The sequence below is a fragment of the Solanum verrucosum genome, unplaced genomic scaffold (genome assembly GCF_900185275.1).
Source record: "Solanum verrucosum unplaced genomic scaffold, falcon-dt-bn FXZP01000261.1, whole genome shotgun sequence".
Taxonomy (NCBI): domain Eukaryota; kingdom Viridiplantae; phylum Streptophyta; class Magnoliopsida; order Solanales; family Solanaceae; genus Solanum; species Solanum verrucosum.
The window spans coordinates 3,858,626-3,882,272 of record NW_026019969.1 but is presented as its reverse complement, the minus strand read 5'-3'; the positions used below and the strand labels follow the sequence as shown (position 1 = coordinate 3,882,272).

The window sequence follows — 23,647 nt, the reverse complement described above, 5'->3', positions numbered from 1 at the left end:
TATAATTTGAGGACTTGTATAATATTCTATTTTTTTTGTTTTAGTGATATGTGCTCTAATTTATTGAACTTTTTGCAAAATAACTAAATCAACGGTTCTTTAGCTTCTCTACCTTATAATGATTGAAAAAAAATATGCGTACATCACCCATTTTGATTTTGCCATGTGAGATTATACTAAAGGTATATTATTGTTGAAATAACAAGATAGGAAAGATACAAATAAGAGAAACAGAAAGGTTATGGGTCAAAAAGTAGAAGAGCCCAAAGACACATCCACACTCTCATGGTGTTATGTTCAATTTAAAAATGTTTAGGGGGCAGTGAAGATTCTTTAAGTAGTTTGGGGGCTTGATGGATAGAATCACAATTTGATAAAGGGTCTAAATGCAAAATATGAACCATGGGAGGCAAAGTTTGCAATTTTAAGAACAATTTTGGGCTAAACATATAAATTACCCTCCTTTACTAATTTCAAAATTTCTCAAAAATTTGGCGCCTTTTTACCTCCATTATCAGAAGCTTCAAACACAATCTTCAGCTCAGATACCCTAGCAGAAGAAAGATGGTTCTTCCCCAGAACAAGCAAATCGGTCCTCGTAAACGTCCGGCGAAATTGAAAACTGGATTCGTTACTCCGTTTGCTCCGCCCAACAAAATTCCCAAATCCGCTGTCGCAAACGAGGAAAATGTTCCGCAAACAGCTTCGGAATCGGAAGCGCCAAAGTTAAGACAGTCACAAACTGTAAATTCGATTGAGAAAATGATTTCAGTTCTAGCGGATGCCGGCTGTACACTGATCAACCCCTCGGGCCCGCCCTGTCTACCGTCTGATCTACATAAGCTTCGGAACCAATTAAACAGTCTCTTCTCATCCGATTCTTCTCTAAAGTCTGAGTTCCTCCTGGGTCTCTCGTCTTACGTCAACTCTCCCAGTAACCTTCGGCGGTAAGCATGAAGGACTGCTCTGTTCATTATTCCCTCCCTGCCTCCCATTTTACTTGTAAATTGCGTTAGTAAGTAAATGAAAAGCATCTTAGAGCGTCAGTGGGAACATTACATCACTGCATAAAGTTTAAGTGTGTAAACAAATTTGAAAAGATTAGAGTTAATTTTGGAATAAACTGGGACTTAAGTTTGGTCAAAGGGAGCATTATCTTATACTGTGTGGTGAGAGAGGGGGTTGTGTGGTGAACATTTTACTTTTCAACGTCACCGATATATGAGAGCTGAAAAGCAATGAAGACACACAATGTTTTGAGCAATGAAATAGCTTTATGTTGTTTTATTTTATTTTGTGTACGTTTCCTGTGGAACATAGTATTACTTTGCTAAAAATATTAGCATGTAACTCTTGTTTTTATGCACTTTTGTGTTTAGAATACCAGGAATCTAAATGACAAGTGAACTCTTTTATCACAACCCAAAAACATGTTACTACTCTAGCTTTTAACCCCTACCAGATGTCTCAAGGGTGATACATGGTTTTTGGCAAGGGACTGCGAATCTTAGTATAGGAAATAATGGAAATGATAAATGTAGAATATCATTTCTTACTTGGTCACTTATAACAGATGGGATTTTAGATTCATTCATGGGAAGCCCTTGTAGGTATCATTTTTATGCTTTCCAATAAATGGATCTTGAATTGTAAAAAAAGGCTTTTTGTGGCTTCTTGGAAACACGAGATGCATAATACTTGTGGAACAATAAATTTATTATTCGTTTTCCAAAATAAGAAATAAATGCTTGAGAAAGCTTCTCATCAGCATGTCTAACTGTTGCAACTATTCGGTTACAACAGCATTTTATCACCTTCAAAACGAGATGGACTTGGATCAGTACGAAGTGACAGCCTGGCAAGAGTACTGCTACTGATTCCTGCAGTCCAGTCAGACATTCAAAACTTGCTGCTCGAAAAGCTTCCTGAGTATTTTGATGTGGACCCTGCCGGAAATATTGGAGGGAGATCATCTTCTTTATGTCTTGAAGAGGACATAGCAAGGTTGATCCTTAACCAATTCCGGTGGCTTGACTTCCTTGTAGATTCAGAAGCATTTACAGAAAAACTGTTTCAAGTGTTATCTATTTGCCCGGTTCATTTGAAGAAGGAGATAATTGGGTCCTTGCCCGAGATTATTGGGGAGAAAAACAACAAAACTGTTGTAGATTCGCTTCAGGAGATGCTTCAAGAGGATTCTTCCATAATTGTTCCCATGCTTGATTGTTTCTCTAACCTTCATTTGGATGATATGTTGCAAGAACAGGTTGGTTTGTTGAACATGTATTAGATTCAGTGGTCAATCTACTAAATATTGACTTTCACCTGAATAGCAATTCCCTTTTTGTGAAACTTGTAAAAGGTCATTACAGTGGCGTTATCTTGTATCCGAACTATTGATGCGGAGCATATGCCCTACCTATTGAGATTCTTACTGCTTTTGGCTACACCAACCAATACTCGTAGGATTATTTCACACATCCGACATCAACTGAAACTTGTTGGAGCATCAAACGTTTGGACCTCACAACAGAGTAAGATGAAGGGAAAGTCAGTCGTCAACAATACAGAAGCTTCAATACTTGATGCCTTGCGAACAAGTCTTCGATTTAATAAAGTGGGATTTACAATTTCTATTTCTTTATACTTGATAATTTCATTGAGTCATTTGTCAATAGGCATAAATATTTACATCTGTTCTGCTCTTTATACATGGTGAATTGTTGGTAGGTAATTTGCCAAGAGACATTGAATGAACTGAAAAGCCTAGAGAAAGTTCAGGATCATAAGGTCATAGACATATGGTTGCTTACGCTTATATACATGAACAACGAGCCTTTACAAAAGATTGTTGAGAAGTTACTGAAGAAGAAAATTCTTGAGGGCTGTATTGTGGAAACTATGTTTGATCAATGTGTTTCTGGGAATACGGATTTGACTCGGGTATGGCCTACACTTTGGTATTCATCGCAGTGCAAAACCTTATATTCCTTTCCTGTGCAAGCTATATTTGTGCAGTTCTTTGTGTTGACTTATTATGCTCTATACTAGGATTATCTTCCTACCCTCCTTTCCATTTCTGAGTACTTACTGGCTTGCAAAGAAGATAAAGTACGGGAATTCGGCGTTCGCATGTACACAAATCTGTTCAAAGAGCTTGTGGATAGTTATTCAAGGCAGGAAGTAAGATTGTCTTCTTGAAGCATTTAATAAATAATTTCTCCTGATTTTTGAAGTAAATGCAAAAGGTTGTATTGCATGCTCCAAGTGTAATTAGCTGTTTCTTATTTGAAGGTCCTTGGAGCATTAATTACTCATGTGGGTTCTGGGATAAGTCATGAAGTGAGTTCTGCTATGGATGTGATGGTCCTCCTAGCCTCGAAGTACTCACAGGAGTTGATTCCACTTTCTTCTCATATAACTGGTGTGCTTGTTGGAGCAATATTAATGCTGACTAGAAAATTTTGCCATAAATTTTAGTTATATGCTTATCTTAATACTTCTTTTCAGGCATCCTAGATTACTTGGAGACATTTAGTAGTGAAAACCTGCATAAGGTTGGTGAAGCCATCACTGTGCCTCTCTTGGTATCATGACTTGAGCCATTTCCTGGCTTGTCTTTGAGAAGCATTTTTTATGTTTCAGGTGTATGAAGTCTTCAGCCTTCTGGCATTTTCTGCTGAAGTGAGTACTGGGCCCGTTGGATCTCCTATTTCAAATGAACTACTAGTGATTGTGAGAAAGCAGGTAAATCTGTAAATGGATAATATGACATTCTCTAGGATTTGTGACAGTATCCTTCTCTCGAGTTACAATGACAACTTATCCTATTTAAATCTTCTGGCAGTTGAGTCATCCTGATCTTACTTATAAGAAGATGGGCTTAATTGGAACTCTTAAGATAGTATCCTACCTTGGGGATGCAAAAACTACGAAGCATCTTCCATCATCTCAGGTAGCCTGCTGATACTTGAGGCAACTTTATCTTATTCTAATTGTTCAAATTAAACAACATGATGTTGCAGTATTTTTGAATCATGTATTATTTGACCCTGTTCCAATCCTTTAATGCTGAAATTTGTCTTTCTGATTTCTATTAGTAGCCCTGTATATCAGTATACACACTAGCTAATCATTCATTTAATACTTATATTGTGTAGTCTTCTCAAAAGGAAGGACTACTACTAGAAACCAGAAGACATACTTCAGCATTATATTCGTAGAATGACCAAAACTCCTTATCTATAGTGAGGCTACATATACCATTTGTTATTAAACAGCTTTTTAGAGTTCAAATTCATTTAATTATTCAAAAAATTGAATTTCGATATTATGTTCTCTATGTCAAATTAACTTCCAGCTATTACTATAATATTTTCTTACAATAAAACTAATATAATGGACAAGTTAATTAATATTTCAAACTTATCTAGTCAACTGGCATTATAAAATGGAACTGAGTACAACTTTTAGTGCCAATAGTAGCAATACGGTTTATGTGAATTCAGTAATGGAGGTCTAGTAGTAGCTAAGACTTGTAGGAAAAAGTGGAAGATATGAAAAGGTACTGGCTACATTTGGTTCTACTCAGATACACTGTATTGCGAGATTATTGTGCTTTGCTGACTATCTTAAATTTGTTTATTAGTGCTCTAGGTTATGAATGTGTTTCAATATTGCTTACAGCGAAAGTATTTTTATTGGTAGATCTCTTCTATGTTGGTATCACAGTAAATAATTTCCCTGTATGATTACTGGTAAACATTTTTTTTTTTGAAATGGTAAGTAATATTGATATAGCACAAATGCCTGAGTACATTCTCCAAAAAAACCAATTAACCAAACGAGGAAAACATTAACCTATCTATGTAAGCTTTCTACACACTGTAACAAAGTTTCCACATCATTGACAAAACTCATATTACACCAACCAGAGGAAAATAATACAGTCAGATCTGATCTTCATTATATTGTTGACCTGTCCTTCAAAACATCTTCTATTCCTTTACTGGTAGACATTTTTATCATCTAATTTCAACACTGGTTGTTATTTTAGAACATGACAAGTACATGTATATATCATCATTAAAGTGCTTGGTAATATTCCTTTTTGGCCTTCACAATTTTTGATGATTAATGAGAGTAACTATGCTGATCGTATTTTAAAACAAAAAATTACTTAGCCATTTGCTATATTTAATATTTCCCTCAAACTACTTGATATCAAGCTGTGTGTTTCTCCAGACAGGTTTCAAGAATTATATGTACTAACTTGTCAATATGCACAAATGTAACCTTCTCAAAAAAAGAAGAAGAATTATCTTGTAATATTTCCGGGATGTCTTCCATTGAGTTAGTTTTTCATGTTGCGTTTCCCTATTTTATTTCTCATGATATTTTAGATATTTGAGCTTCTATTTTAAAAAATTTCATGCCATAGTTGCTTTGTTATGATGCTTCCAACTTATGAGATTTGGTATTTATTGATTTTGAGATTTTTTAGAAGTCAAATTATGAGGAAGCTTTGGAGCTCTTGGAAACATCTATGAACTCTTGCAAGCAGCTACCACTTCCATTAATTATGTTTTATGATGAACTGGCTTTAGCATTGAAGAAAAAAGCACTTCATCCAGCCATAGTGGAATGGTAAGCACATGATTATCCCCAAAGATTTATATCATAGTACATAAAACGTGCATTACTCACAGGACAAGCAAACATGTTGGGGACTTCGAATCAAAGTTTTTGTGTGACCTCGATGGTGGGGAGCTTATGGTCAAAGACTTATATTGTGGTTTGGAAGGTAAGCTCCACATGTGCATTCCAGAAACTTCACTAGCAAATTTCCATTAAATAATCATCAATTAAATTTTTGACTTTTGTTTGTAAGTGCAGGAGACTTATGGATGAACCTCGACGGAGACATATCTCCTATATGTCTCAATATCTTGCCACTTGTATCCTCTTCTTTGCGGTAATTTTGTAATTCTTCTTCGTCTTACTGCTTGAAAAGTTTATACACCCTTATATGCTGAATTTCAAGTATGGAAACAAACAAAAATTAAATGAGAGGAACACACCTACTTTTATTACCTCACTTTTACTAACTGGCTTGATACTATGAAGCCAGAGAATCACTAACTTATCATGGGAGCTTGAACTTCTGATTATCAGGTTTAGGAAATAAAATTGTCAATCTAAAAGGAATTCTTTGTTGCAAAATTATTTCCTGCTCTTAGGCTCATCTTTACGCAGATATTATCCTGACTCCCTTAGGAAAACTGTTATGCTCATCCTTCACTTTTTATGAAATATGATAAAAAGGTTCTAGGAGATATTTTGCTGCACTTCAAGGACATTTTCTGAAGTTAGAGGAAACTCTGACCTTTGCAGAAATTGTGGAGCGGCTTTAATTAAGCTATATACATCTATCAGTTAGTCCCACTGCCCTCTTTTAACTCATGGAATGAATTGTGCCAAAACATTGCAGCTAGGAGATGTTTTATTGCACCTTGAAGATGTTGTATGGGCTTGAGGGAAAATTTGACATTTGCACCACACTGCAATCTTGCAGCGTCTATGATAAAAAATTCTCCTAGTATTCCTTTGCTGCTTAAAATTGAATTTCTGAGTCAAAATCACCAAAGTAACCTTAGACTTATTGATATATATTTAGGTTCTGGTAATTTTCTGCCTGTCAGTGTTGTTATTCTGCATAGATGGTCTCATATTATACAACTTATGCAGGGCTGCTTCATCACTGCAAATTCTTCCTGCAAACTTTGTTTTGCTATCTTCAGTAAGTACATTAAAATTTTTTAAAAAGAATTTCATCCTCTAAATCCTTGAATGTTCCATGTTTGATCTCAACTCTTTGTTAGATTGAGGGGTTGGCGAATCAAGGATCTCTTGCAGGAATTGATGCACTTCTTGGCTGTCCTATACACCTTCCTTCCTCTAAGGTGGGATTCAGTGCCTTCCCAGTTACTCTTATAAACAATTTCAATCACACTCACTGTGAAATTAGTTGGTACATTTGGCTTTGCCATTTTGTTCAAGTTTGAAGTGTGGTGATCCTTAAGCTAGAATTATTCGGAAAACAATATTTAGTCACTTGGCAGTCGATGAAGCACTTGATGGGCCAAACTCTTTCTTCCCATCTGGTGGGAGAGTTTTACTTATACCATGATAATGTTATGCCTGCTGCATGCCTTTCATGTGCTAATTGTGTCTATTATATTTGTGTCAGTTCTTCCGTGAACCACTTTGGGGCTCTTTAAGTGGAAAGCAAAAGCAAATCATGATTCTATCATTGTACTATGCTGCCAATTGGCTGCGGGAACTGGTAGGTAGTGCTGATAATCTCGCCAGTGTGATGTTGGTAATTTATTTCTGACAACTTGATATGTTTAAGCATGCTATCTGACTTCTTGGGTATATCATGTAGCTCAATGCCTTCTGTACTCAAGCTGTCGATGAGTGCAATGCAGTCAGTCAAGCAACAAGAGAGGAGATAACTCTTAAACTATTTAAGCGGTTGAGGAACCTTGTGTATGTCCACATGTCCTTTTCTTGTATGCCATGCATGATATAACTTTTGACCCCGCAAGTTTTGAGGACGCTTTTTGATCTCCTAACTAGTTGTCAACTCTGTTCATCTTCGTGCATCTGTCACAAACAAATTGTGAAGGATGATTATCTGTTTCCCAGATCCTATACCTAATAACATTAACGGTAAAAGGAAATGCATTGTCCCAGTATTTTATAAGGAGCACCCACTACTTCTTTTGAATTTTCTGTGAGATTTCAGAATAAGATAATAATCCACTCTGTACATGGTAGTATTTGCTCAACTTATATGGGTCTTCACTAGTTGCAAAGTGATTTGAAGCAGTTGTATAAAAATCTTTATTCCTCCAGGTTACAAGGATATATAAATACATAATTATAAATTTTTCAAATGATTAACTTTCATTCTGTATTCATCCTATGCTTTGATTTTACAAATGTCAGACCTGGATGAATGTGTTATCTTGCTATAGTAGACTTCCTTAATGTGTGTTCCTTCTCTCTAGCAACTTTACTCTGCAATATGCATATGCATCAGTAACTGTATGAAAACTTTGACCCACAAGGCAGTTTTTTTCTCAATAAAGAATCATGCTGTGACAACAGAACTTCATAAAGCTAACAAGAGTTTACCAATTCAGATTTCTGGAGAGCTTGCTAAACATTTCCCTCAAACAATGCTCTTTTTCCTTACCTGAACTCCAACCTCATTCGGAGTCCTTGTCGCCGAACCAACTTGATCATAATAGAGATCAGGAGATGAAGAATGAGAGTGGTAATGGTAACGTTGGTCTATCACAAAAGAAGAAGAAAGAGAAGAAGAACAGCCAAGCATCACTTACTGATGGAAAACTTAGGCAGCCAACCATCATGGATGTTTTGAGGAAAGCAGGTGCAGTTCCAACCCAGGAACCAAGCACCGGTCCTTCTGGAACGTGTTCTAAAGGTAGTGCACCCGAGCCATCAGTGAATCAGCCACGTAATATTAATATGTCAGCGAATGTAGATGTTTCTACTGCTGTGGAGCATGTCGAAGCACAAAGACACAAATTCAGGCCTCTTTTGCTGGATTGCTTTGCTATCTTAGCTTTTCAGAAGGTAGTGTTAGTGTTTTAATGAGTTCTTTCTTTTCACTGTCTCAATGGGTTATTATTTGAGCCAGTCAGTGCCTGAAGTATATGGGTTTATTCGCTAGTGTCACTCTTTCAAATCCTTTTTCCTCCAGTGCACAACCTTCATTTGATTTTCCATTTCTTCCTGGCCATTCTATTTGGATATTGTGGGCTGGGTATTTCTTGCATCTCAGATCTTCTGTTAGTTTTTTTAAAAGATGGGGTAGCAAAAAAGGGTTGAAAATGTCTCTCAATAAATTTATTAATCATACGAGGGCTTCAAATAGCCAACAGAAAACACAAAATCTAAATCTGCATAATTTAAAATTTAAGAAACACAAAATCTTCAAATAGCCACTGAGGTGTTACTTTTCTGGGGGTGTCATCTTGATACTTATCCTTTGTTTGATTATTGAACTGTATCTTTCTTCTTCAATCAAGGTTTAGTCAAACATCTAGATAGTTAAGAAGATAATTGAGAGTTCATTACCATGAATACACCTCTTAGGCATTTTCGTGATATTTTCCATTTCACAATTTTCTCTTGAGCACAAAATGCTTTTAGTAGCATGATAGAGTATTAAACTCTAAGATACCTTTCCAAAAGAAAAGAATAGTTATTTGATTAAAGACTTGGGGATTGTGTGATTTGAATTATTTACCTGATTTCATCAATGTTTATCACATTCATTAATTGCTTAATATTTGGTAGTCACGCGGGAATGCCACCTTATGGACTAATAGCCACAATATTACTCTGATGAAAGTAGTTAATATTGTACTTATTGTTGAATGAACACATCTAAATAATCAGAATCAGTTTTCAAACCAAATCCATGTAGGCTTTTGTTCTGATGATGAGTTGATTGATTGCTAACTCAGCCCTTACTCTTGTGATCAGTTGATATGTTTCTTTGCTAACTTGCATCTTCCTCTGGTATTGTTTTTACCTTCCCTTGTTATAATTTTTGTAAAGGAAAAGTGACATATCTTTCTTCGGTCATTAGTTTTGAGGTACATCTCGTTCTATTCTGGCAATTTATGCAATTCTATTTCCTTCAATTAAGAGTAGTACAAAAAGAGGAGATTTTTCTGAACTGAGAGAGAGTTCTGATTTTAAGTTGACACTTGATATCGTTGCAATGTGTAAATTCACATAATAGCTGTGAGAAATCATTGTTGGGCCCGTACAGCGTTTCTAACTTGTTTCAGTATGGTTTTTCAATGCAGACTCAGGATTCCTGCTGTGCAGATCCAGCTTATGAGGTATTCAGTGAGCTCCTTTAGTCATGCCCTCTTCACTAGTGTATAGATGAATCTCTCACACCCGTGTTCAGTTCTTTTTTCCTCTTTAATTGTTTACATTTATAATATTTGGAAATTGGTGCGTAAATTTATATGTACTTGTCTTTAGACTTCAATCTTTGAGAATATCTAACTCCCTGGTGGTACCAGTTGCCCCTTTGTCTATATTTTCTGAGGGATCTAAACAAAAAGCTGGACTACTGCAGTCCACGAAGGCATATATTGGTTAGACGCATGAGTGTTCCTCCTGCTTTTGGTGAGATGAAAGTAATAGAGTTCATAAGCAAAATTCAGCCACTATTTCCTTCCCTTAGAAGACATTTGGATTCTGCAGTATCTGGTGTTAGAAAAGGTATTACAGCTGACTTTGTCAGATGCCTTGGAAGAAATATTGCCAAATTTTAGAATATCTTACAGGGATTTTATGCAGATACAGACACATGCCCAGATCATTGGAGAACTCATTCTGCCTTTGCTGGAAATCCTGATATACCCAACATTACAAGCTTTAGACCATCAGGTTCTAGATCTGTCATAAAAGAGACACTTCAATGCTTTGGCAAGGTAAAACATTTCGGTCTAAAAAGCAGAACCTAAGGAAATGGAGGGGTGGGGAAGCACCTTTCTTTTTTCCTTCCTAGAATTTCTTATCAAATTTGTTTCTCATTGTTTTCTTTTCCTTTTACCTCAATTGCAGATGTTAAACATACCTAATGTTCAGAGAGACAGGTCAGTACTTTCTGATCTTCTGGAGGCATTACAGCCAATCAGCATTTTAGACTGCTTTTTCGAAGGCATGCAATTGAATCCATCACCAGGAGATATAGGTTATTTATATGCTGGTGCATATTTATTTGTTGGGAATATATTTGATGCGGGTATGCTACTTATGAATTTTTTCTTCTTGATCACATATTTCTCTCATTTACCATTGAAGAATATGTTAGCCCCTACCACTTGACTTTTTTCCTTGCAGCATGTGCTGTTTCATTTGCTTTGGCTTCCGAAGTATTGTTAAGCTTGGAATCAGTACTTGTGTCTTTCCGGGCTATCCTAGATAACGATCTCAACGATATTGGAAAAGATATTCGTACAGGTTTTTCAAAAGAGCTACTTTCTTTTCTGTCCAAGAAGCTGGGGACTTCTGCTTACAAACTCTTGATGCAAAAGTGTGATGGTGTTAATGACACTGAAGATGGTCAGAAAGTCAAAGTATGTTAATCTAGTGGCTACAGCAAACATCACCATCGTGTTTCTTGGATGACTGCTGACCCTTCAATATGTTTTCTTCATTTTAGGGTTGCTAGTTTGATTGATTATTTTAATTGCAGGCAGAGGTAATTCAAAAGCTTTTACGAATTTACTTGGAAAATTGCCAGTCCACTTCCGATTCCCTAAGTGAGCTTGCCTGCTCTGTTTTGCCCCAGGTGCATATATTAGGTGGTTTTACATAATTGTTTCTTTGACAGATCATTTGTTGTGCTTGAAGCGAAGTGAAAAACTTTCCTAGATATGTAACATATTGCATCAAAACTTTCTGCTGTGAGCTTATCTGTTACAATTCTGCTAAAACTTTGCTATGTTTTTAACACATTGCATCAAAAACCTTCTGCTGAGCTTCTATCTGTTATGCAACATGCTTCTAGTTCAAAGGTGTAAATGGAGACCTTAAGGATTCTTTATAACCTCCTTTAGCACTTTAAATAAGCTTACAACATGACTATGCAATACTTGTTTGATTGCACCTAGCCAAGTGCATTTACATTTTGACTGGTTCAAATATATTGGAAAAATTATGAGAGCAGCAATATTTGCATATTAAGTGGCAAGATTTAAGTGAATGTTTACATATTCTTAATATTTTAAGAATTGAAATGCAATGTCTTAAAAATGTTCTATAATTTATTAGTCATGGGATTTCAGTCTCTAGATAATGTTAGCATATAATATGCTTACTGGTCTGTCACCGTGATACACTCCTAGGAAAACCCTAACTTAATCCTATTCTGTTTATATGCCAGGTTTCATCACACAGATCTGCATTGGAGGATGGCTGTTGTTTTCCTACTCTCTGTCCTGCAACATTTTACATTTGGTACCGGGTATTGGTAAGATTTCCACTATGCGCTTAATTCTGTGTGCATTATCTTTCCCAGAGAATTTATGTGTTCTTAAGAAGACGTTGACTGATGATGACTTGATGCTGCAGCATGAAGAGAACCTTGCCATGATTAACCGCTTGGTTGGTACCAAAAATATTGCATATATTATTTAGAAGCTACACATCAACAGATGGAAATTCCATGATGAAAATAATTGTTATGTTTTTCTTTACTTGCTTAGGTAAAGGAAATTTCACTCCTGGAGAAAGCCAGGGGTGGTGGTGAAGTGGAAGATGTCAAATGCCTTCTGAAGAAACTACAACAATCTGTTAATGTGGTTGTATCTTTAGTCAATTTGTGCAAGACCCATGATAAGGTGGTTGGTTATCTTGCTTAAATTTCTTATTTGATTGCCTCTTAGCTTTATGCTACTGACATAATTGGTGTTGACTAATAGGTCAACGTCCGTGCAATTGCTGTCAAGTTTGGTGGGAAGTTTGTTGACTCTTTCCTCAAAGGTACTTACCTCTATCACGGGTCAGGGTACAAGGACTTATTTTTCAGTTAAGGGAGGGTGTAGTCTTTGGCCTCATCATTGTGATTGTTACAAAATATGATGTATTGGAATTAACAAATATCTTCAGGTTTTGGCTTCTTACAGGGGCAATTTGAATTGCACCGTGAGCAAATAATTCAGATGGTAAGATGAGTGAATTACTGGCTTGAACTATAGTAGATGCGAAAACTGACTTTAGATTAAGGAGCCTCTCTATATTTATTACCAGGTTAGAGAGCTTCAGACAGCAACGAGAACTATCCAGACGCTTTGTTCAGACGCAAAGGTACAGAAATCCCATATGTTTTGGTCAGGTTATGTTCATTCGTTGTGTCCTAGACATCTTTCTGCACTTTCATTTGTATTTTCTTTTCTTTTTGACAGGGCATGAAACAAACAGCAATAACTAGCAAAATCCCCATCACCAAGAGATCTATGGAGCGGTTCTTATTTCGTGTTAAGGAACTTCTTCACTCAACGTCAAGTGGATGCACTTTTTGGATGGGTATTTTGACATTGCATTTACCTAATATTACTTCAATCAGATAGTTGATCAAATGGTGGTTTATAATATTATTCGTTGTGCTGTTTTTTGTCAACATTCAACCGTTTAATGTGAATGATACTTGCCTTTGAGACATGCGCCTTTTCGAAATCCTCCTAGACACAAATCCCGATGTAATTTTAAAATCGACTTCCAACCCATAACCCCACCGTTAGTCCTTCTGATCACCGGAATCCTCTGTTCCTCTTCTTTTTCTGACAATAATCTCCTTCCACCAAAGCCTCTACCAGACTCCCGTGACCCAACCCCAGAACCCCCCCCCCCCCCCCCCACGTGCTCGCACGCGCCACCACTACCTCCCAGAAATCAAAGTCACGCGCCGGCACGTGAATCGACATTATTCAGATATTCAGTTTTTTCTTGGATCGTTTCAGGCCACAAGGGCTTTCACCTCTCATTGCGTCTTCGGTTAAAGCACTTACCTTTCTTTTCATCAATTATTTAGGAGAAAGATGGAGAGCAGAATCTTTTTCAGATTAGGGGGTAAGTCTTATGCCTTAACTGATACCAAACTAGCCTCAGATTCTAGGTTTGAATGGGTGGAGAGTGCTAGGTTATATATGAGAAGAATGAAGCTGAGTAGAGTAGCTCTACAGTGGCTCTGCAGAAGATTTAATGAAGCTTCAGAAATCAAAGGAAAATCTTTCAAAACTTGGAGATGCAGTGATTTAACTACCCTTATTTATTGCTCTTTGAAGTACAATCAATATGGTAGATTTTCTGTCTGTTATTATGGTTAAAGGAGAGCTGAGATCTATTATTATTCTCCCTGAAATCACATTCAATGCTGTCTGGTTTGATCTCTCTAAGAAAATTGAGGTCTTTATTAATAAGGCTGAAATTTTACAGAGAGACTTTAAATGCAGGGGAGATAATCAGTAATGGGCAAATAGAAAAAAGAAGTTATAAGGAAGCTTTTCAAAAAAACAGATGGCCCCCTAATGAATTTCAATCAGTTCCAGAGAGTAGCACAATGGAGATAAGGATCCTCTGAGGAGAAGTCTGGGTGGCGGCTTCCCAAATTGCGATGAGATACCTTCTCGTAACGATGTTAGGAAATGGGCGCAGAACACATGGAGAGGCATCCACAACATACAAGTATTTGATTTGAATGGGATCCAATTCCTTTTTGAATTTCAGTCGAGAAGGGATGCTGAAAATGTGTTAGCAGGGAGTTGGAGTAGGAGCAACCATCTACTGGAACTGGAGTGGTGGTCTCTGACGATGGGAGCTATTCCATCCCAAAAACAATTTGATTGGTTTTGGGTTTGAATTGTGGGACTACCATTACATATATGGACTGATAAAGTGATGAAGGAGATGGATGACCAGTGCGGTGGATGGATTGAAGCAGAAGAAGAAACCCAACTTAAGAATCACTTGAGATGGGGACGTATTCGAGTCAAAGGTCCTCTGAAGGAATTCCGGCATACGTAGAAGTGTGTGATAGAGAATTCAATTTTTCTTTGCCGATATGGTGCGAAGCTTCGGCGAGATTTAGACGGAAGTCAGATCTAATGCAGATTGATCAAACAAAAGGTACAACACAACATGTATCTGGAAGGGAGCTCTCACAGCAACACTCTTTGCAGACTTTTATCCCAAAGGAGGTGGAGCCCAACATATTGGGTAATGATTCGCTGTTAGGTTGTAATAAAAATGGGGAAGAGGAACGCATGGGTCTGCCTGAAGAACATGTGAGGAAAATAATTCAAAGTTTGGGCCCAGGAATTGTATTAGAAGTGTTGGACCAATTCAAAATAAAAGGTAATCGGTCATAGGAAGCCCAATTGCCTATGAAAGACCCCATTCTGTTGGAAAAGGAACCTTTTGTTGACAACCTCTTTCCGACAGAGAATATTTTCTTTTTGAGCTCGAGTATATCAGAGATGGAGATGGGGATTGGAGTGAGAACTGAAGCATCTTTTGCTAAGGATGATGTGATAAATTTTGATGGGTCAGAAGTATTAGGGGATGAAGATAACAACATTGATAAATTCTGTATGTAAACAATTCTCAAACACCATTGTTAGCCATTTGAGAGAGCTAAGCAGTGAGAGGAAACTGAGATGTTTATTACTGAGAGAATGAATTATTAGACAAAATTACACACTACAGAGTATATATGCTTATACACAGCTGGTAACTAACTACCCGTGTCTAACCGACTTTTAACAAAATTTATCAAAATATCTAGCTAGGACAATGACCACTCTACCCCTCAATACCATGCTTCAAGTAATTCCCATTTCATCAACATGCCTACGGTTATTTATGATACCGAGGAGGCAGGAATTAATTTAGTAGAAATTGATAAGAGAGAACTTCACCAGGGTAGTTGCTCTTCTGTGCAAATTAACATTATTTGAAGATACTCTTCCTCTTCAAATTAATGATAGTCTCTCAGAACAAGAAATTGAAGACAAAGCTTCACTTTGGGTATAATCCAATGTACTTAAACTCAACCAACTCTTTGGGGTTGCTTTTGAAGGATGTGATAAGGTGGCTTTTGATCAATTTCTAAGAATTGATCAAAAGAGGGGGGAATTGAGGCAGAAGAAGGTGGATACAACACCAATCAAAGCAAAGAACACAACTCCAAAGGAGATAAGAAATTTGGAATTCCATGATAAGTTTAAAGAAGTGGAGTCAAGAAACAGGAGGAGAATAACAAACACAAATCTCCAATGACAGTCAAAATCCTTTCTTGGAATGTAATGGGGGTAAATGGAGAAGATAAAAGGGGATAGTCAGGAGATTATTTCAACATTGGGGGGCTGTTATTTACGTTCTGGTTGAGACAAAATTGGGAGGACCAGAGGTGAATGTATTCAAACAATTATGGCAAAATAAATGGATAAGGGAATTTCATGTGGATGCTATAGGCAGAAGCAGTGGTATCTGTCACTCCTCGAGCCTACACCCTGGGCGAGACTTGCACTCGAGAACCATTGCTAGTCCCAAGCGAACCCTTGGCCTGGCTTACTTACTCAGCGGAAGACTTAAACATTAGAAATACCTCAATAAGGAACTTATGAAATACTTAAAATGTCTTTAAAGGAAATCTTCAAACTAGCCAATAAAGCTATTCAAGTCTCATAGCAAAACATTTGAAATACAAAGTTAAATGACTCATAACTAACTGTCTGACTGTCTATGAAGCCTCTAAAACAAAGAGGGATGTCGGGACAAGACCCACGACATCCTAATAAACTAAATACTAAAACAAATGATAAAGAGGAGTCCTCTGGATAGCAAAGAGGCTCACCAATTGACTCTGAGTGCTCAACTGGATGAACGAGGCGCTGGATGAGTTACCTGTGTCTGCATCTTTAAAAGATGCAGGCCAAATGACATCAGTACATTGAATGTACGAGTATGTGAGGGGAATACTAAACATAACATAAGCTTGAAAACCTTGGCTTTACTCAACTCATGAATAACTTAACTCAGTAAAAGCAACAACACATGCAATATATGGAAATCTTTTAAAATAATAGAAAGCAACTCAGTTTGTTAAAAAAATGCAATAACAACTCAACTTACTTATATAATAAAGTAATATAATACTGTGGGAGATTCTCTAACCGACAACCACCACTATGTGCCTAAGTTGTGATTCAACGTCTTACCCACGTTGCCAGAACTATCCTATACTTTGCCGTCATATATAACGCCGTAACTAAGTGAATCCACTAGTCTATGCTAAAGAGCACTAAGGAATCATCTAGAAAGTATGATCCTTTTCTACCCGTGATGGCTATATGGTTTATGGAGACTTGAGTTATTATGAACTCGCGTCCCCATATCGGTGCTCAATACTACTCCCAAAATATACTCAGCTCATATGTTTTAAAAAAAAAACTTTTTCTTTGGTTTGAGATAATTACTCAAAAGCTTTTTTTAGAAATTAGTGTTTCCTTTCTTGCTCAAATGTGAAAACATTTTTAACTCTTTGGGAATACTTAGTGCCCCGTATAATCTTTGAAGAATTGAACTTTACTCTTGCTCTTTAATCAACTCAAAGCTTAAGTCTTAAAACAAAGTTAAAATGTTTGTGAAAAACTTTATGAACTTCTCTTGACTTAACTCTTAACCTCTTGACTTGACTCTTAACTTCTCTGACTTAACTCTTAACTTTCCTTATTTGAACAACCCAACTTCCAATGGGCATATCTCACTTATACGAACTTGGAATCGCGCAAACTCGGCGGCGTTGGAAAGATAATTCCAAGATTTTTCCTACGACATCTGGAAGCACACCTAACTCATCTTGAGCTAGGAGTTATGGTCGTTTGATGTTGACCAAAAACCCAAACTTAACATAGCTTAACAAATTTCTAGATTTTTCCTTCTTTCCTAAAATGACTATTTCCAATTCTAACTCTTTCTAGTTCTTTCAATTAGCGAGATGTTACAGTATCGGAGTAATGTGGGATAAGAGGGTGTGGAAAGGAGAGCTGATGATAACAGCAAACCAAATGGTAACCTGCAAGTTTGAAGGCATTAATCAGACATTCACATGGTTTCTTTTAGTTATGTATGCTTCCTCTGATCCAAATAATTATTAGAAGAGGACTTTGGCAAGAATTCATCAACATCAAAGAATTGTGTAATGGGCCTTGGGTAGCTTGTGGAGCTTTTAATGCCACAGAATATCCAAACAAAAGATCAGAAGGGCACAAAATTACTATACCAATGAATGAATTTTCTGAACGGACAATGAGATGGAGTTCAATCGATCCTTCTTTATTTGAGGGGTCTTTCACATGGAGAGGGGGGGGGGGGGGGACAACCACATGTCTGCCTCCATAATCGATAGGTTTTTATTCTCTTCCTAGTGGGATGAGACCTTTACATGGATTAAACAGAACATGCTTCCCAGAATAGGCTCTGACCACAATCCAATTATGCTTGAATGCGGAGATTTAAATTTGAAGAAGTCTTCAAGTTTGAACAATTGTGGTTAAGGGTAGAGGGTTTCTTAGACAAGGTTAAAGAATGGTGGGTATCTTTCAATATCATTGGTACGAGCCCTTATGTCGTAGCCTTAAGTTGAGGATGCTAAAGGGGAAGCTAAAAGAATGGAAGCTGGAGAATAGGAACAATTGGAATCAGAGAAAAGAGGAAATTCTAAATTAGCCGTCAATTTTAGAAAAGACTCATGAGTTGAGACTACTATCATATGATGAATTACTTCAGAAAGTACATCTCTCAATGGAGTTTGAAGATGTTGCAAAAAATGAGGAAATAGCTTGGAGGCAGAGGTCTAAAGTACATTGGCTCAAACACGGAGACAAAATATCAAGTATTTTCATATGATGGCTACATCCCATAAAGATTTAACACTATTGACAAGTTGATGGTGGAAGGGGTTACAAGATCCATAATCAGTTACTACCAAAATCTTTATAGAGAAATAGTGGAGGCCAAATTTTACTCTACAGGGAGCAGAAAGCATTACACAAGAGGAAAATGAATGGTTGCAGAGGCAATTTGAGAAAGATGACGTTTTTAATTGAATAAAATCATATGCCAGTGATAAGCCCTCTCGGACCAGATGGCTTTCCGATGAGTTTTTTCCAAAACTTTTGGGAGATACTGAAGACAGACTTCATGAATGTAGTGAGACAATTTCACGAAAGACATGAAATAGAGAAGAGCCTCAATGCCACCTATGAGGCTCTCATCCCAAAGAAGTCAGAAGCTATGAAACTTAGGGATTTCAAACCCATAAGTCTCATTAGTGGTGTGTACAAGGTTTTTGGTAAGCTATTGGCTGAGAGATTAAAGAAAGTGATAAGTAAATTAGTGAACAATCACCAAATGGCGTTCATTCAAGGTAGGCACATTATGAATGCTGTGTTAATAAACCAGTGAGTGTGTGGACTCAAGGATTAAAGTAGAGATCCCAAGAATAATGTGCAAGCTTGATATAGAAAAGGCATATGATCATGTCAATTGGGAGTTTCTACTTAATATTTTGAAGCAAATCGGGTTTGGAGACAAATGGCTTAAATTGATAGGTTTTTGCATCAAAACTGTTAGGTTCTCTATACTTGTTAATGGAGAACCTGCTGGTCTTTTTCCTTCAGAGAGAGGGCTACGATAGGGAGATCTTCTCTCCCCTTTCTTCTTTATCTTAGCTATGGAGGGTATTAACAATATGATTAGAGTGGCCAATCAGAACAACTAGATAAAGGGTTTCAACATAGGAACCAGTTCGGGGTTGATTTGCAAATATGCCACCTTTTATATGCAGATGACACAATAATATTTTCCGATGCAGAGGCAGAACAAGTTAGTTACATTAGAGTTGTTTTGGTGATTTTTTAGGCTATTTCCGTGCTGGCTGTGAACGGGAGGAAAAACAGCATCTTCCAAATCAAGGAAGTGGCAAATATACAGATGTTGGCAAGCATCTTGCAATGCAAGATAGAGCATTTACCAACTACTTACCTGGGAATGCCTTTGGGGAATAATCACAAGGAGCTTGAGTTTTTAAATGGAATCATTGAGAAGATAGAGAAGAGGTTGGCTAATTGGAAAACAACTTATCAATCTCTGGGAGGAAGAGTCACTCTGATCAATTCGGTTCTGGAAGCGTTGCCTACATATGTTATGTCACTTTTCCCTTTACCAACAAAGATAGAAGAGAGGTTAGATAAATTGAGAAGTGATTTTCTATGGTCGGGGAATAAAGAAGGGAAAAAAATACACTTAGTTAAATGGCAGACAACCTTACTAAGCAACAAGACAGGAGGTCTTGGTATAAAAAATTTGAGGGTCCAAAACAAAAGTTTACTTTCTAAATGGCTTTGGAGATTTGTGGTTGAAGATCAGACATTATGGAGAAGAGTAATTCTCTACAAGTATGGGCAGAATGAGGAGTGGGTGTCTAATGTAGTAGATAGCACGTATGGGGTATCAATATGGAGATCAATCAGAAATCTATGTCTAGTTTGAAGGAGAATTTGGTGTTCAAAGTGGGAAAGGGTAACAAAATATTTTTTTTGGAAGGACAAGTGTTTAAACTCGGTCTTCCCAGATCTCTTTACATTTTGTACCAATCATGATGCTAAAATTGCTGAGATCTGGTCCCGTCAAGGATGGAACCTCACCTTCAGGAGAAATCTACATGATTGGGAAGTGGATACAATTGCTGAACTGCTACTCAGATTTGGTGAATTCACAGGCCTTATTACAGAAGCAGATGGTATAAGATGGAAACACGACTCTGATTCCGTGAGTAGACTGTATAAGAGAGAGATCATGACTCACTCAGGGGGAATTCTTGGTCCATGGAATCAAATATGGAAGGGCAACACCCTAACCAAGGCGAAATGCTTCACCTGGTTGGTCTCCAGAAGGGCATGTCTCACTCAGGAAAAACTCAAAAAAAGAGGCTTCCAGATTGTCTCCAGATGTTTTTTTTTGTCATGAGAAGGAAGAAACTAACAACCACTTATTCCTACACTGTAGGATTACTGTTCAGGTGTGGCACATGATTCTCATCATTTCTCAAGATCCCTAGGTGATGCCAGAACATACTGTTGATCTTTTGAGCTGTTGGATGAGGAAGGGGGAGGGAGCAAGACCCAAAAAAGATGGTGGTCTATACTACCTATTTGTGTCTGGGCTATTTGGAGAGAAAGAAAGCTCAAGTGTCATGAGAATATTCTAACACTATTCAGAAAGTTAAAGGAAATTGCATTAACATGTTGTTTTTTTGGTGTAAAGAAGATGGTATAGAAGAATTAGAACAGTTGGTAGACTTCCTAGGATCTATGTAATTATAGATATAGCGTGTAACTTTTTGGAGGTAGCCAACATACCCTTAATGCTGAAGAATACAACTTTACCTTTATAAAAAAAATATTAGTCGTTGTACTAATCAAGTTTGCTGAGATTTAAAAGCCAAAATTTTCCATGTTCAATACATGCATGGATTTGATTGATCTGATATCAATTTGATCCATTCTGGGAAAGCATGCGCCACATCTGTTACATTTATAGGAACTATGTCAAACAAATTATGATGCTATGAGAATTCTTTTTAAAGCTGAGGGTGGTGGTCCTTTTCCAGATTTAGAACAGCATAATAATCAAATTTCATGCTTCTGGTGATTCTTTCTGGTGTCCCCACACACGTGAAAGTTTGTTAACAGTTTGTTGCATTGATAACTTAAGCTTTGCCTAGTTGTAGAAAATCTTGATGCTTCAGGCTTAAATTTTCGTAGGCCAAACATATCTGAATTTCGTCCTCACATGTACTGATTGCCTTAACCCATTTCTTTATTTTGGCAGGCAATCTGAAGCATAAAAATTTGATGGGGGATGTAGTTAGCTCCCAAGCATATGTAGATGATCAAAAAGACAATATGGACAATGTTTCAACAGAAAATATGGATATAGATGAACCCACAGATATTGCTGGTGAATGAGGACCTAATTAATTCAAGCAACAAGAGCTGACCGAGAAAATATCTCTGACACAGCCACAGTCAACTCAAGATATTATGGTGAGGTCTATTGATTTCTAACTCTTGCCTAATATGTATGTCAATGATCGGTGGGTGGGTGGATCCTTAGGAACTTGCCCAGCCTTGAGTTGTACGACTCTGCATTTGCTCTATATTCCATCCTTCACACCTCATGCTTGGTATAGCCCATCTGAGAAGTGATGGAATAGGCATAAGTTCCGTGATTTACTGCCTACTATGATGCGTGAAAGAAAGAAGGTGTCTTGTGCTTGTATATACTATTGAGCAAGTATTACAACATTACAATTTGAGAAGTCAAACAATTTTTTCTTTGAATGTGGAATTTCAAACATGTTTTAAAATATTTTAATTATAAGAAAGTGTATTCATATTACTTTTTGTATAGTTCCTAAATATGTCTTGAGTAAGTTTTAGTTCTATTAGAGTACCACATTGGTTGAGAATTATACATCTATGTAACCTCATTCAACCGATAGTCCTAATGAAGAATACAAGAAACTCAAGCTCATATTCTCCGTCTTCATCTGTAAATGTGGTAGAGTATTCCCATAATCTCTCTCTAAACTCTATGGAAACAACCCAGGTGAGAGAGAGCCAATTTGTTGCTTATTTAGGATTCCTCTTCCATTTCCCTTTTCTGGATTGGGTTATCATTTTGAACCATTGGCAACTTACAGAGAATGCTGATGGCTAAAGTTCACTACCACTTTAGTTTTCTGTTTGTGGCATAATGGTTTATTGGTCACAACATCTGCTTTGTGGGGTAAACTGAGCATTTTAATTATCAAAGAACAACATACCCAGTGATTTTAATTTACTAAACTAGTAAAAAAATAATTCATGTACTATTTAGTGTACTTTTAAGAAGAAAAAAGAGTCTTCTCAACTATTTGTTTCATTTGGGAGAAAAACTATATGTTCTATCAACCAAACTGACCATTTTTGTGGTTTTATTCGTTCCCCTCAACCTAATGACCTCTTATCCGAGTCCCTATTCTTCTTACAGGAGGGAGACATACAGTGTTTGGTATTTAATGATAGAAGGAAGTATAATTTTACCATTGACAGATTCTTTGAGTTGTCTTGACAGTTGACAATGATATGTTTGATTGTGCATGGTCTTATTTAGCATCCCTGATTGAATTTGATTTGTTTGAGCAAGTCAAATTTGTTGTTGTAACGTCTACCAAAATGGAGATAATAACTTGTTAAGAGCATGACGATATTTTGTATACTGTTTTATCACTTAACCATGATTAATCAATATGTGATCTCACATTAATTTAGTCACTTGAGCATGATAGAACTAATGTGTCTTGGTGTAAATATTTAGTAGTTTTTTCTCACCTTCATTTAATACTTTAGTACAAATTTAGTTAATGATTAAGCTAGAATTTAGCATCTATGAATGGATGCTGTTAAAATTATTTCCACTTACATTAAATTGAAAATACATGTAACTCTGTTACTCCTAAGATGGTAAATGATCTTTTACAATTGATAAACTAAGGTGATAGTGTGAAAGTCTATTACATTATCAATGTGTCTAAGCTTTGTCGATATTGTTGAAGAATTGACAAATGTATAATATGATATTTCTATTTTTCTTTACCTAAATTCACTTGATATTGTTGGAGAAACGACAAATGTATAATATGATATTTCTTTCTTTTTCTGTACCTAAATCCACCTGTGTTCAATTGGTTTATTCAAGTTTATGCAAATTTATAACACGCAACCTTTAGATTTCTCCCTTTTACATTGGTTAGTAACACCTTATTTATGAATTGTTGTCAGTTTGCGATTTAATTGTAACCGATTTGTTCATAAGTCAATTTAGATGAGTTCCCACTGTTAAAGTGGAAAATAGAAGTTAAGGAAGAAGTAACATTTCTCCATTTATATAAAGGACTTGCATAGTATGGTTAATTGAA

The 23,647-nt window shown here is 36.7% G+C and overlaps 1 protein-coding gene across 2 annotated transcripts; it reads left to right on the top strand.

The window, feature by feature from the left end:
• Positions 1-507: 507 nt before the first annotated feature.
• LOC125816302 (uncharacterized) lies at positions 508-21,909 on the top strand. 2 transcript variants are annotated; one of them, XM_049495888.1, is made up of 31 exons: positions 508-947; positions 1,804-2,266; positions 2,363-2,617; positions 2,731-2,943; positions 3,052-3,183; positions 3,295-3,424; positions 3,511-3,557; positions 3,646-3,747; positions 3,848-3,955; positions 5,504-5,646; positions 5,709-5,803; positions 5,896-5,974; positions 6,748-6,799; positions 6,882-6,962; positions 7,250-7,345; positions 7,448-7,551; positions 8,211-8,667; positions 9,912-9,947; positions 10,137-10,338; positions 10,423-10,550; positions 10,684-10,864; positions 10,963-11,198; positions 11,318-11,413; positions 12,008-12,094; positions 12,196-12,228; positions 12,330-12,464; positions 12,546-12,606; positions 12,733-12,788; positions 12,874-12,930; positions 13,029-13,149; positions 21,517-21,909. In XM_049495888.1, exons 1-31 carry the CDS (start codon positions 565-567, stop codon positions 21,651-21,653), a joined length of 4,506 nt encoding a protein of 1,501 aa, XP_049351845.1. In that variant the 5' UTR covers positions 508-564; the 3' UTR covers positions 21,654-21,909. The 2 variants fall into 2 exon arrangements, with proteins under 2 accessions (XP_049351845.1, XP_049351844.1); XM_049495887.1 differs by having other exon boundaries at positions 10,417-10,550.
• Positions 21,910-23,647: the final 1,738 nt, after the last annotated feature.